Raw genomic sequence first — 14,523 nt, 5'->3', positions numbered from 1 at the left:
TGTACACTTGTGTGGTTCTACCTCAAATTTTGAGATCAGTATTTATTTTATAGTCAATAACTATATTTATCTTTACGATATAGTTTAGTTTAAGCGCACAGACTAGTATTGATTACATTGGGTCAGTCTTACTTGTAGACTTCATGAGGCTTTAAGTTATTTAAGGCCTGTACGACATGCAATCTTCTCACTCACAGCCTTTGTTGTGCCAACAGTGAAGCATGAACTGAAAACTAGAGCCGTCCTGTGAGCCAAAGGTCACCATGGAGACGGACGAAGCACCTGCGCAGCGTAATGACGACAGGGCAGAGACCTGCACCGTGTCTGTTAAAGGCCTGACAGAGAACTGGCAGAAATGGTCCAACGACCACTGCGAGTATCAGAAACACAATCCCTTCAGCAACGGCAAGGTGATTCCCCCGCAGATCCAGCGAGGACAGGAGGGCTACGGCAGGCCTTTAGAGGGCTCTAAAACAGAGCAGAGGGGGAAAGACGCCCACTCCCACATCAGCAGAGAGGTCACTGAGCTCTGCCAGGTCATTCAGGAGATCGGAGAGAGCAGAGACGACGGCAGGCCGGCTGTGCGGTTCGGGACGCTGTTCGAGAGATACGTCACCATCTCTGATAAACTGGTGGGAGTTCTTCTGCGGGCACGCAAGCAAGCGCTGGTGCACTTTGAAGGGGAGATGCTGTGGCAGGGGAGAGATGATGAAGTTCTCATCACCTTGTTACAGTGATTTACAGAAGTGATGGACACCACGTGCCTGCCTCAAAGTCAATATTACTGTCCAAAATTGCACTATAGGCATCTGTTTTACTTGAACAGGGGTTAGTTTTTGGCCAAAGAAACTATTACTAATGAGATTGTTGACTTGAGTGTAATGAATTTAAATGTAGCAAACTGGTATATTATGTTACCTTTTCATGCTTTCAAAGTGGGACATTTCTATACCACCAAGCGGAATTGGAAAAATAATGTTTTAGACAAGATTTCAAAACACTCTTGTCTGTCATTGGTCAACCAAACAAGTAGCCCCGCCCCCTTCTCATACCATTGGTTATGAGGGGCTGCCACAAAAGCAAAGCAACAATGCTTACACTTTTCAGTTCCTTGTAAAAAAAAAGTTGCCCATCAGCCTGGCTAGGCTGTCTATTTGCTGGTTTTGAGTACTTTCCAGATAGAGGTCTAGTTAGGAGACCAACTTAGATTGGTTTAACATTAGTTATAAATGACTTATTCTGGATATCTCTGCACACTAAACTGTGATAGGATAAAATGTATTTTCAAAAAATGCACGCTTTCACCTTTAAAGGGATAGTTCACCCAAAAAAGGGAACTTTGTCATCATTTATGCACCCTCAAGTTGTTCCAAACTTACTTTTTTTTTCTTCTGCTGACCAAACAATTGATGGGCCCCATTGAATTACATAGAATCTTTCTCCATACTATGGAAATCAATGGGGTCCATCAACTGTTTGGTTACCCATTTCCTTCAAAATATCTTCTTTTGTGTTCAGCAGAAGAAATTAATTAATTCAGGTTTGGAACAACTTGAGAGTGAGTAAATGATGACAGAATTTTAATTTTTGGGTGAACTATCCCTTTAAATGAACACCTACAATAACATGCAACATTGTAGTGTTGAGAAGCCATAATACTCAAACCATAATCATATTTTTGCCATCACTTTGATGCACAGTGTTAAGGTACACAATGGTTTACTATTGAAACTAAAAAAAAAAAAATTTTCTATTTGTATGTTATTTTCTAATATGATGAATCACTTGCAAGGATATTACAAGTATTGTCTAGATAGAAAATACATGTCTACTTTTGTGTATGGAGTTGCTTTGAATTTATTATAAATATAATTAATATAAAATATATCTAGAGTGATGATCATGTGATCGTTTTGAAGCACAAAAAAAACTATTAAAAAGCATAAAACAATTATGCAGGTTATTATTTATTTTGTTTACATGCTTACACACATCATACAGTGCAATTACAACTTTACATCACTCAATAATTAAATACATCTGAGGCATACATGTCTTATATCTATACAGTAAAATCTGTCATGGCATAAACAGAAGTGAATCATGCAGTACAGAATGACAAAACGCTGCCGTATTCTGATGCTGAAATCATTCGGCAGTGGATTTGGGCTAAGCTAAATCCAATTATTGAGCTTAATTGCCATTTTCAGCTCGTTCATATTTTAAAAAGTCTTTACTGCTCTGTATCCTTAAAATTCATTTTATTTGAGTAAGACTGAAAGGAGCCCAAACTGTTCACCGTAAAAGATTTATGATTCTGTCAAGTTTATCAATGTCATTACTATTCAGCATGCTTTTTTTTCTTTTTTCAAATCAATTCAAAAGTAGCTACAATGTTGTAGCTGCAAATTTGATTAGCCCGTCTGGTAGACAATATAACCAACAATAAAAGTAGCATTAATGAGTATTATAACCCCGAGGGACTCGCCTGTGGCCTTTTGTCATCACAAACAGATTGACTTGGACTGTTGTTATGTGTAACGTGGCTCTGGGCATCTCAAACATGAATGTATCTCTCACTTCCTGTACACTTAGCTCATAGAGTTCAGCTTTTGGAGTAACTGTTCTGCCTGTAATGTGAAAACAGACAAGAGTTAGCTATACATTTGGGTCAGTGACATGACGTGCATATTTTTGTGTCCAAGTGCATTATTTCCCTTTAAAATATTTGACATGCATCACTTCATTCTGTAAAACCTATTTAGTTTGAATTCATTTTCAGTACATTCAAATAATAAATATTATTTTATATTTTGGTATCTTAAACACCACAAATGTCAGGTCGCTCAACCGTCCCCACAAATAAACAGACTATAAGAAAACTATTTAAAATGGTGTTTTAATAAGAAGAAATTCTAAATAAAATAGAACACATAATATTAAACATTAAACATTTTGTTATGAATTGAGGTAATAACCGTAAGCATGATAATGCATCATAACTTTGTTGTTATTCATCTCTTTACTTGCACTGTAGCCTATTACAGTTCTTGCATTCCGAATGTGATGTCATGTGATTTATTCTGTTTTTTATCAATTTACCACTTTTACTTCAATAGAGACTGTTGACTAAAACATTTGTATTTTATTTTTATATGTAATTGAAATGGAAAAAAAAAACACATTGATGTGTGTATGTTCTACAGATCCTATATTGAGTCGCTATTATCCTTTTCATTGTTGTGCTGGTTTAATTCTCTGAATGTAAAAAATAAGAATTGTATTGAGAGGATCGTAAATCAGAGAAATAAAATAACGGGGAGGCAGCAGATGACTATGGCCCAGTTATATTATAGACAGGTTTTGGGTAAAGCCGAGAGCATATTGTTAGATGATTCCCACCCTATGTATTATGAGTTATGAGTTCCATCTCCCTTCTGGCAGTCGGTGTAGAACTCCGTTTAATAAAACAAATCGGTTTAAAAATTCAATTATCCCCTCAGCTGTAAAGTTTTTAAACCTAAGGTAATTTTTTTTTTTTGTATGTGTGTGTGTCCTATGTGTATGCTGCAACCAAATTGCCTTCGGGAAATGAATAAAGATGAACTGAACTATTCCCTGTCATTATTAATGTTGTCAGGTGGCACAACTGATATTCATCCGGTGTTGCAACCATATAAATTCTTGATTTAAAGCAACAAATAAGAAGTCACGTGCACAAATGGCTAAAAACTAGGTTATTAGTTATTTTATAATTTACATTTAGCTGTCTTTAAAAGTAAAATCAGATGCTAAAGATACTAAATACCTTGCCACTAGAATGCAATAATTTATATAAACTAATATAAATAAAATACACCCCAAAATAATTTGTTCGGCACTGTAGACACTTTAACGGTTACTGTGCTAAGATTTCACAATAAAATTAGGAATATATATTTACAAATATTTGATTGTACCAGCAGACAAAAAAAAAAAAGTCAAAAATTAATTTAAACACTTTGAAATGTTATTTAACTAATAGTTGTTTAAACGCACTGTTCCTGGCTCAGAAATATGCATTACATCAATTTTGAAAACAAAATTATTTTAAATATATACTTTTGAAGCTTTATTTTTTTTTTATGTCGCCTTTTTCACCTTTGTTGCCATTGGCTTTTGGGTTGCTTAGTTGGGGACCTTAAATTTAACATTTAATTCAATTTTCAACAATAATATTGATCTGCCTGCATTGACACTATTATACAAGAAATGAACTGAGCTGGATGATGACATCACAGTTTTCTCCAGTCCAGAGTAATAACTTAGTTTCTCCAACTAAATTAAGAACTTTTTTACAACAAAAATGACATTTTTCATTTCTATTTTCTTCTGGGAACAAACTTTGTTGCATTATTTTCCTGTTATCTCTGTAAAGCTGGTTTGAAACTATCTGTATTGTAAAAAGCACTATATAAATAAATGTTACTTGACTATTTGTCATTGATCACTTGCATACTCAAAAGCAAGGGTAAATCAACAATTCTATTATTTAAAACGTAAAGAAAAACGTTGTAGTGGTAGAACTGGTAAGACCAGTATCGTTATTTCTCCACACAGTTCCATTCAGCCGCATCTACTAGTGCTGGCAAAAACAAAAAAGGGTTTCATCCCCTGCCATTGTAGCTTGTCCATTTTAATTTAATAAAGTTTGCTTGTTCCAATTACAAGACAAAAGGTCTCATTCAACAGGCGTAATAAATTGCTACGCTCAGAAAACATTTAGTCTGTTAATGCATCAATAACCTGCTCCAAGGGAATGTGATTATTAGTTTTAGTGGATGTAATTTACTTGTGCACTTGGAGGATAGGGGGAATAGTGGATTGTTGGGTGGTTGATTTGATTGCTTACCGTGATGAACCAATATGAGTTTAGCCTGTAGACCAAGCGTGACATGAAGCCCAACTGACTGACGGGTGCGAGAACATGGAGATGCAGATGTGTGACAGAGGAGAAAGGAGGCCAGTGGAAGCCAAACCTTGGAAATACGATTGACATGTTGGCATAAATTGGCATGTTACATGAACAAGGACTCGATTTTAGTATATGTGGCAAAGTATCAGATGTTTTATCCATTACCTAACATCATTTAAATCAGTTACATTGTTCTTCTGAAGTATCTCTTTCCCCATCTCCACCATCTTCTCCACTAAAGAACACAAAAATAGATACACAGATGACTGCTTAGTCAAACATGCATGCTGCAGTATGTGTTACTAAATTGGGAATTGTGACTACTTGTAAATGGTAAAACTGACTCATTACTTCTGATTGTTACTACAGAAAGGCTCTAGAAAAGCTCCTGTCAGATATGTCTAAACATTTACACCAGTCTCTGATAAATCACAGCGTGTTTACCTAATGGCACATGCTCTTTTCTGAGAGATTTACAATTGCCCACATGTTTATTTGGCACAACCAGATAGTGATGAGGAGCTCCAGGGTGTATATCTCTGAAACAGGACACAGTCTCATCCTGAAAAGAGAAAGGTTTTATTTAAAATAAATAAATAAATAACAGTGATAGGGTCTCGCTTCAAGTAATTTTTTTTAGCACATTTGCAACTTCTGATGTTTTAAAATGTGCTTAAGTGACCAATAAACGACAAAACATGACTTGAATTATTGTAAAACCATATCAAATTCATTTCAATATGCATAATTTCTTTATTAGTAGTATTAATAATTGATGACGATGGCTGTGCAAATTAATCACATTGCTATTTTAGTAGTAAAATGATTCTTTAGTAACTATGGAACTATAGTAACCTTGATACAGTTTTTCTATTGTTGTTGTTGACAAAGTTAAAATGCAAGTAATATTTTTATGAAATAAAGACATGTCGGTGAATTACTTTACGATTTCATGAAACATTTTGAATTGTGATCTTTAGCCTCATCGTATCATCACACTTTATTATCTTCACTGTCACTTATTTGTTATCTTAGATAAAACACTGACAGCACACTTACATTGTGCAGGAGCTCAGTTCCCATCTCCCCCTTCACGATTTTACAGAAAATACATTTTTGGTCATATCCACCGTCATCGGTCTTCGTTGTCCCGCTCTCAGGTGTCGGTGTGTTTACGGCGGCTGCCATCTTCAAAGCGCGTGAAGGCGGACCTAATCACATCACGAGCACGAGCGTCACGTCATTTCAACATACAAGTCCTCTGAGTTCGTTTTTCTTTTTTTAAGTCAAGAACCCCTAAATATACTGATCCCTTTGTGTAAAACGATAACATTAATGGGGACAAATTGTTGTTTTCGAAATTAAATGATTGGATATTTAGTAAAATACTAAGATATTACATGGAAAATATATAGTTTGTATTAAGTTAATATCTTTTTGTTATCCATTATTAGAAAATAAGATACATATTTTAATTCAGTCAGCAAACTAAATATGCTTCCAAAGCAGTTTTACAGATAATAGTGTCATCCAACAGTGAGCAAGTGACAAAGGTGAGGAAAAAAATACATAATAACTGCCCAGTTTGTCAGAAAGGAAATCTTTATAAATATAGCAATATTTGTTAGAAGAATAAAAATAAAATCTTCAAATTTTCCACTGAGTCCCTCATTTCCTGATGTGGATGTCAAAATCACCCTGCAGAGAATACAAAAGAAACACTGCATATATTATAGATTTAATATAATTTATGTTCCTGTTGCTTCATCTATAAGAATGCTAGACTTTTAATCAAATTTATTCAGTTCATAGTTCATGAATTTATTTTCTGATCAAATCAGAAGAATACCCACACTTCTTGAAATGTAATTTCTGAGTATAGGAAATTCTATTCAGCTCTGTTCAATAGGCATATGCATCTACCAATTTAGAATATTTTTTTCATGTGATATTGTCAGAACCTAGAGGTATTTATTCAATAGCTCTGGTTTCACCATTATTTCTTTTTAATGGTTTAAAAAAATCCTCACATTTCCTCTAGTTCTTTTGTTTGCAAAAATATAACCACAAAACTTAACACTTAAAATAGTCTCACCAAAAAGGGATCATTTAGACAGCTTTACAGCTCAAATCGCATACATTTTTTTGTATGCATTTGATTTTTTTTATTTTATATTCACAATATTTTTTTCCATTCAGCTCTCTGCAGTATTTCAAATTTCTAAGCTTCTACCAATTTAGAATATTTTTTCATATGATATTGTCAGAACCTGGAGGAGTTTATAGCTTTGTTTCACCATGCCTATTAATTGCTCTTTTTCCTTGTTGTTTTTGTTTTCAAAAGTATAACCACAACACTTAAAACCTAAAACACTATAGTCTCACCAAAAAAATGACAATTAACAAAGCATTGTTACAAAAATGTAAGTTGAATTTGTAGTAACCGACAGCATGTCACCAATGTTTTAAGTTAGCGCTTAAGTTGTATTGAAGCTGAACATTTTTATTAATTTATAAAAATGTATTTGATTAGTTGGGCATCTCAAACAGCAATTCGGCAGAGACACAGCTGTGGTATTCTTTATTTCTGTTTAAGAAATTCTATTACACTGTCATCTAGCAGCCAGCGCAGCAGTTTTGGAGAAACATCTCCCTACAGAACAACTCAGACGAAGCTCCCGACCGGTTAAAAGTTACTAATCAAGAGAGGCAGAAAGGATAAGTGAGTGACAACACACTATGTTAAACTGCTCTGTTTAGCGGGTCAGCCGAGCAATTAATCCTGAGCACTCCAATATGCCAGGACGCCACATTTACCGTCTTAATGTATGCAAATGATGTCATTAAAATGCATGTTCATGTTTAGTCTCTAAATTAAGAGCTCATTTGCACTCCCAACAATCCAGAGATTCATTATTACAAATTACAAAAATAATAATGACTCGAGACATCAAATTTACTCTCCTTGTGCACCCTCCCCTATTTACATTGTGAATGTGAAAATAATTTATGTGACAATCAACAATTTGCAGCCACTGTATTGGAGGTTGTCAGCTGGCCAAAGCTATTATGTTATCTCTTGTTCTGCGGCTCTATATGATAAATAATGTGTCAGAAGATGACTGTATGCAATTACAGTCTGCTATGGTATTGTTGGAATGCAAAGGATTGCAAAAAAAACAAACAAAATAAAAAACAGAATTGCTGATAACTGAGAGGACTGGCAAATGTGGGACATAGAAGATGAGCGTGATGTGAATGGAAAATACAAACGCCTCAGAAATAACCGGGAAAATATGAAGTTAAGCCCTGGCAACAAACAACAGATCTCTAAATGATTCATGACCAAAATATCAACTCCAGCATTGAGGAAGTCAATGTTTTGTCCTGAAGAGGTTGTAGAATTATTCATGAGGCACCGGCTTTGTAAATAGATCCTGTTGATTAAAATGGAGGAAGTTGGGGGGTGGTGACAACTGCAACTCATGCATCTCTGGAGAGAGAGAGAGAGAGAGAGAGAGAGAGAGAGAGAGAGAGAGAGAGAGAGAGAGAGAGAGAGAGAGAGAGAGAGAGAGAGAGAGAGAGAGAGAGAGAGAGACATACATGAAGGGAAAATATTCCGTTTCTTTAATCATGTACTGCCCTACTTCCAACTTCCTCTTTCATTCCGTATACGTCCCGCTGAGATGACTGCCATTGCTACTGGTCACCGTCACACTTGGCTTTATAAATCTGAAATCAGCCTGTGTATTTTTATGAAATGAAATGGCTACGCCTTAACAAATAACATGCTTGAGAGGTTAAGAGGCGCTTTTATGAGAAATATAATCTGCTTTCTTTGACTTTTCACCTCTGCTTGTTTCTGTATTTGCTGTTCGCAATCCAACTTCCGTAATGTGACATATTGCAAATGCAAACAAACAGTTTGCTAAAGCAATAGCTATTTGGATATTGGTTTACATGATCTGACAGCCTGTGCATGCGACCTAATATATATTCTGTATATACCCGAGTGAAAAGGAGGAAAAACTCCGGTTATAAAAATACCCGTGTCCGTGTGGACAAGGCCTAAAATGTAATTGAAATACATTTATTTAATGCTAAGTACACTACAAATACATTTACATAGGCCTATTTATGTACTTAATATAAATACCCTGCAATTGTACTTTTCAGTATACTAAATTGGTATAGGCCTACTTCAAGTCTGCTAAATTGGAACATTTAGTACTTAATGCACTTTAGTTATCGGGAAATAGTGCTGAGGTCCAACTAAAGATATACTTAAGTATATTTGATTGTGCTAAAGTGGTACTATTGCAAATATACTTAGGTATAAAATCTCTTGCATTTAAAGACAGAGATTATAGGCCTACTATCCTTACTAATAGTGATATTAAAACACATTTTAGGCTTAATATTAAGAAATGTGCATTGTGCAATGAAGTACTCCAAATAAAGTTGAATTGTAATATTTACAAGTCTCAAGCGATATGTCAGATATGTTGAGCACCAAATCGGCATATTAGAATGATTTCTGAAGGATCATGTGACATTGGAGACTGGAATAATGGTGCTGAAAATTGCTCACAAATATATAGGCCTGTCTATTAAAAATAATTAAAAAAGAATTGGTTTCAAAGTAATTAATAATTAATATATAATGAATTACTTTGAAACCATGCACTGATGAATCATTCACAATAAGACTAATGTGCACTACAAAAGTAAACAGGGTCATATTTTATTTCAAGTATATCTCATACTATATAGAATATACTTGTTTTAAGTCGTTAAGTAATTACTTATTTCAAATTACTAATTTCAAAGACCTAGTCCTCCGGAAGTAACATTTGTCGCCCACATACCGTCATTATAAGATTGATTAATTTCAGTAATCTGACCACTGCATTGCAGTCATTAAGAAATTACAAAAATTAACATCTATGAATAAGAGTCAATTTTATAATTGTTACTGTTCTGAAATAAGACATCCTTTATGCCGTATACGGCCGACAAATGCGACCTCCGAGGATGTAGCCTTCGAAATGAGACACAGCTAGTCACTTGACATTTACGGCAAAAGTTATTGTCTCAAAACAACTTTTATTCAGCAAAGATGGCAGAATCACTTTTCCATGGGAATCAGCTGAGCAAATGCTAACAGCTAGCTTTATCCAAGCATTATTCTGATAGAGGCAAACAGTGTTTTTAATCAAAACACCAAATGGCGCACTTACGGTAGGCTAGTCTCTGCATAACATGGGATAGCAAAGTATTTTAACATCAAAAAATGAGCCATAACACGGACAGGTTGAGTTATTGCCACATTCTTCCAGCAGGAGGCAGTGTTATGACATCCTTCAGCACAATCTTTGAAGTGCGAGTGAACAGCTTCTCACTCCCAGCTGCTTCATCATGTTTGTTCTTTACAAACATCTGCACTGCTAATTCTTTCCGTCAAGTATGCATGTCAGATAAACCATGGTAGATGTACTAGACCCACATCCGAGGTCACGACGTGTTTTTTAAGCAGAAGTAGAGCTATCAACACAAACTGTATTTACACAGCTGAAACGAATGCACTGTTGATGGTTATTTCTTGCATGTAGCTTCATCAGTGTCTGTTTTTACCCAGACAGATATATCATGGAAATGTTAGCGTAACTAAAGAGAGCAGGTACCATGAAACTCTCTGTTTACCCAGCTGTCTGTCACTCTTTCAGGCGTTCTCTCCTCCTTTTCGTTTCTCCCTGCACAGTCCATTTACTGTGGGTTTGCAGAGGCACCTGGTGTTCATTTCACTCTCTTCTTTCCTTCAGGTCCAACAGACACCGTGTTTCCCCCTGAATTAATCATTGCTTTTTTTTGATTGGTTGATTGCAGCTTATATTTGCCCAGTAATGCTGATTGACAGTTGCTGATACAAGTGCCATAATAGGATGCCGTCTGTCTGTAAAGTCAGGGTCATGAATGTGCTTTTCTGTCACAAGATGTAGGTATACCGGTAAGCCTGTTTGCCTGGAAGTTTTATAATACCTGGAGAAAGTGAGTCAGTTTAGCATTCCCCCACTCATCTTAACTACAGGCGTAGTTATGCAATTAATCTGGTTTGAATGAAACACTTTTGATCTAATAGCTTAAAAACAGATGCATTTTGCCTGCTGAATGATGTATCCGGCTAACATAGGCTAAAATAATGTTTTCTTAACGTTCCCATTAAGTTATGAAATGTTCTCTGAACATTTAAAATCCTTTTTTTTTTAAACATTTAAAAAATGTTTTTTTTTTTCTTGGTTATGCAAACCTTAATGGAAAATTCCATTTTATCAATCTTCAAATATTATGGGAATGTTACTTTTGAATGTTCTCTGAATATTCTGAAATAAGTAGTAGCTATATCATTTAAAAAATGTAAGATAAATGTCCAACTAAAACATTTCAGAAAAACAGCACTATGAACGATATGAATAACATTTTTTGTGCTAATGTTTTTAGAACATTATTAAAGGCCAGATAACTTTAAAGTTAAACTTTGCAGAATATTCGCTAAAATTCGGAGAATTTTTAAGACATTTTGAATTTTACGAAAAACCGACTTTTTTTTAAAACTCCTCCTAGGCCGTTGCTCCGATTTTCATGAAAATTGAACCAGATCATCTTCAGATCATACCGACAAAAATTTTACGAAGTCAAGTTGATTCGTCAAACCGTTTGCGAAAAACACGCGAACGAATTCAACGAAGAGCACGCCAAAATGCTTTAGTATTCTGACCAAACTTGGTGTGTGTTATGACAACCATGACTTATGGGTTCATGTACAGTTTTTCCACAGTGCCACCTAGTGGCCAGGAGATACGTAAAATTGACATTTTTGCTTATAATCTTTGAATGGTTTGGCCAAAAGTCTCTGGTCTCTTTAGATTCGGAGCAGCATGCAGTGTCGAAAGATACCCAATTTTACGTTCCCTGTTAGCTGGGTATCTACCAGCAGTGACTAAACCCTTGTTTGCCTCATAATTCTGAAATACAGTCGTTTATATGGTATAGATTTCAGTCACATGGCCAGATCAGCCATGCTTAACATGCATGACAGTATTTTCATTCGCAAAGGGCAATCTATCATAGAACGACATGAGATTGACAGAATACAACTTTTCTGTGCTGACAGCCCCAGTTGAGTTCCCAGCACAGAGAAGAGTGTGAAACCAAACCCTTTAAAATGAAAATACTTAGAACTGTATCTTGAATGTTAAAAATGTAATTTCATTATACCACCAAACAGAAAATTAATCCATTATATTGACCTGGAGTAATTCCAACACTGTTGAGATGAAAGGAAAGCCTCTTATCTAGAATTGTAATTAAAAACTGTTGCTCTTTGCCAGTTTTATTGGGACTTGTTCATGAAATACAAGCATGACAGAAGCAATTTCTGCGTTCATTGTACGTAAAACCATTCTTACCTAAATTCAATGGGACAATTTACATACAAATGTTTTAATTAATGATTTACACAATAGTTCTGCGAAAACATTGCAGCGCGATACAATTGAAAATGTACGTTTGCTGCTTTAGATGCCTCAGAATTACACCCTGCATTGATGAGTTTAGTGTTTCGACTACTTTGAATTTAATTACAGATGTAGAAAACTGTGAAACTGAGCAGAAATGGCACTATTTTTTGTGCGTAATATCCAGGATGAGCCAGAGTCATAATGTACCTCACAAAGATAACCTTTAAATGAGAATAAATTGAACACATGCACACTTGCTATGTCTGCTGTATGAAGACCGATGAGCATGTTTATATGCAAAGCAGTTTGTTCAATAACTTTAGGTTATGTTGCAGGACTGCACCAATAGTTTATCAAGTTCACAGGCTGTGGAACAGCACCAAGAGTGATGTGGGACATTTAGAGTGTTGCATCTCTTTACACTGTTCAAGGTTATTACACATCACAGTGAAATTCTCACATTCTCAATCAAAGTGAATCCCCTTGAAATAGACCTGGACCGTTCTTACACCAAGCTAACGGTGCCAGACCTGGATCACTCTCACAAGACATCTGCTACCACTTAGAGGGATAGTACTACTAGAACTTGACACTGAACCAGAGAACAGAACCTTCAGAAACAAAAAGCAAACCATTTTAATTGCATCCGGTGACATATTTCTGAGTGAAACAGGGTTTTTAATATAAAAAAAAAAATCAGGGTGGGGCTTGATTTTAACCCATTGAGAATTGATTGGATGCTGAAAGGTGGGCGTTAAATATTAGAATGGAGCCAGATCGAATTCGAGTTTGCTAAAATAATGATTAAGTGGTGATTGGTTACCATTCCCCTGGTTTTACAGACAAGGCTTAAGCCTCGTCCCAGACTAAATTACATTATTCAGGTGTTTTAACTGAAACCAACTTGACATATGACAGTGCCATTATTTTGTCTCAAGATGCACACCAGTAAAGTGTTTTTCTAAGGCGTGTTCATAAAAGCTACTTAAATGTTCTAATTGATCTAAGGCCTAATCCTGGCTTAAAGGAGAACTCCGGTGCAAAATGAACCTTTGGTCTAATGAAACATTGGTACCTAGTCAACCGTTCTCTGAGATTTGTTTTCATGATAATCGAATGTAAAGAGTTTTATCTCTAAAAACTGTTTAGCGTATAACGCTAGTAATGGGGGCATTTAATAAGTAAAAAGAAATCGCTTGTTAATACCACTAACAAGGCTCAAAATAGCCCCACACTAACACAGTAACATAATGAGGGTCCCTACATGCAAAACGAAGCATTGAGAACTTTGTAAGTGTACAGACCGTTTAATAAGAAGATATTTTATAAAGACAGTCCACTTCGTGTATACAGAAAGGAGCCATCTTTGGAAAACAGTCTCGACTAGTCAAACCACGAACGACGTGCTAAGTGAGCTGAACTGTATGAATGGCGTTCGTGGTTTGACTAGTCGAGACTGTTTTCCAAAGATGGCTCCTTTAATCTAAGCCCTGTCTGTGAAACCGGGCCCTAATCATTTACACCTACGTGTAAAATGTTGTAATTTTAAAATATTTAAATTGCAGTTTTTATTTTTAAAATTAGTCAGATGGTTTTCATCTAAATAATACAAATAATATATAATATCTATAAATAATACACTATATCGTTGGTAAAAAAATTCTAATGCTCGAGAATTTATTTATTCCCAAATACAGTAAAAACAACAGTAATACTGTGAAATAGTATTACCATTTAAAAGAGATGTTTTCTATTTGAATATATTTTAAAATATAATGTATTCCTGTGATCGAAGCTGAATTTTCAGCATCTTTACTCCAGTCTTCAGTGTCACGTGATCCTTCATATATACTGATTTCACATTATTATCAGTTTTGAAAATAGTTGTGCTACTTAATATTTTTGTGGGTACCATAATACATTTTTTTAAAGATTCTTTGGTGAAAAGAAAGTTCAACAGAACAACATTTATTTGAAATAGAATAACCTTTTGCAAGAATAATGTTTTGTTACAATGTATGTTCTTTAAGTGAAGTGACGTGAAGGCCAAGT

The 14,523-nt window shown here is 35.2% G+C and overlaps 2 protein-coding genes across 2 annotated transcripts in view; one reads left to right on the top strand and one right to left on the bottom strand.

The window, feature by feature from the left end:
- hint3 (histidine triad nucleotide binding protein 3) overlaps window positions 1-6,176 on the bottom strand; it is a 28,893-nt gene extending 22,717 nt beyond the window's left edge. Inside the window, exons 1-5 of the mRNA XM_056256991.1 lie at window positions 6,014-6,176; window positions 5,399-5,516; window positions 5,120-5,189; window positions 4,892-5,018; window positions 2,592-2,630 (exon numbers count right to left, since the gene is read on the bottom strand). Coding sequence (XP_056112966.1) covers window positions 2,592-2,630; window positions 4,892-5,018; window positions 5,120-5,189; window positions 5,399-5,516; window positions 6,014-6,142 — 483 coding nt within the window. The 5' untranslated portion in view covers window positions 6,143-6,176. The remainder of the gene's footprint in view (window positions 1-2,591; window positions 2,631-4,891; window positions 5,019-5,119; window positions 5,190-5,398; window positions 5,517-6,013) is intronic.
- On the top strand, window positions 56-942 carry si:dkey-29b11.3 (actin-binding Rho-activating protein-like). The gene has a single exon (XM_056257003.1). The coding sequence runs from the start codon at window positions 264-266 to the stop codon at window positions 735-737; it is 474 nt and encodes a 157-aa protein (XP_056112978.1). The 5' UTR covers window positions 56-263; the 3' UTR covers window positions 738-942.
- Window positions 6,177-14,523: the final 8,347 nt, after the last annotated feature.

This window comes from Rhinichthys klamathensis, unplaced genomic scaffold (genome assembly GCF_029890125.1).
Source record: "Rhinichthys klamathensis goyatoka isolate OS25496 unplaced genomic scaffold, OSU_Roscu_1.1 h1tg000006l_1, whole genome shotgun sequence".
NCBI classification, from domain to species: Eukaryota; Metazoa; Chordata; class Actinopteri; order Cypriniformes; family Leuciscidae; genus Rhinichthys; species Rhinichthys klamathensis.
The sequence above is the reverse complement of the archived record's forward strand: the minus strand, read 5'-3'. Positions and strand labels throughout refer to the sequence as shown.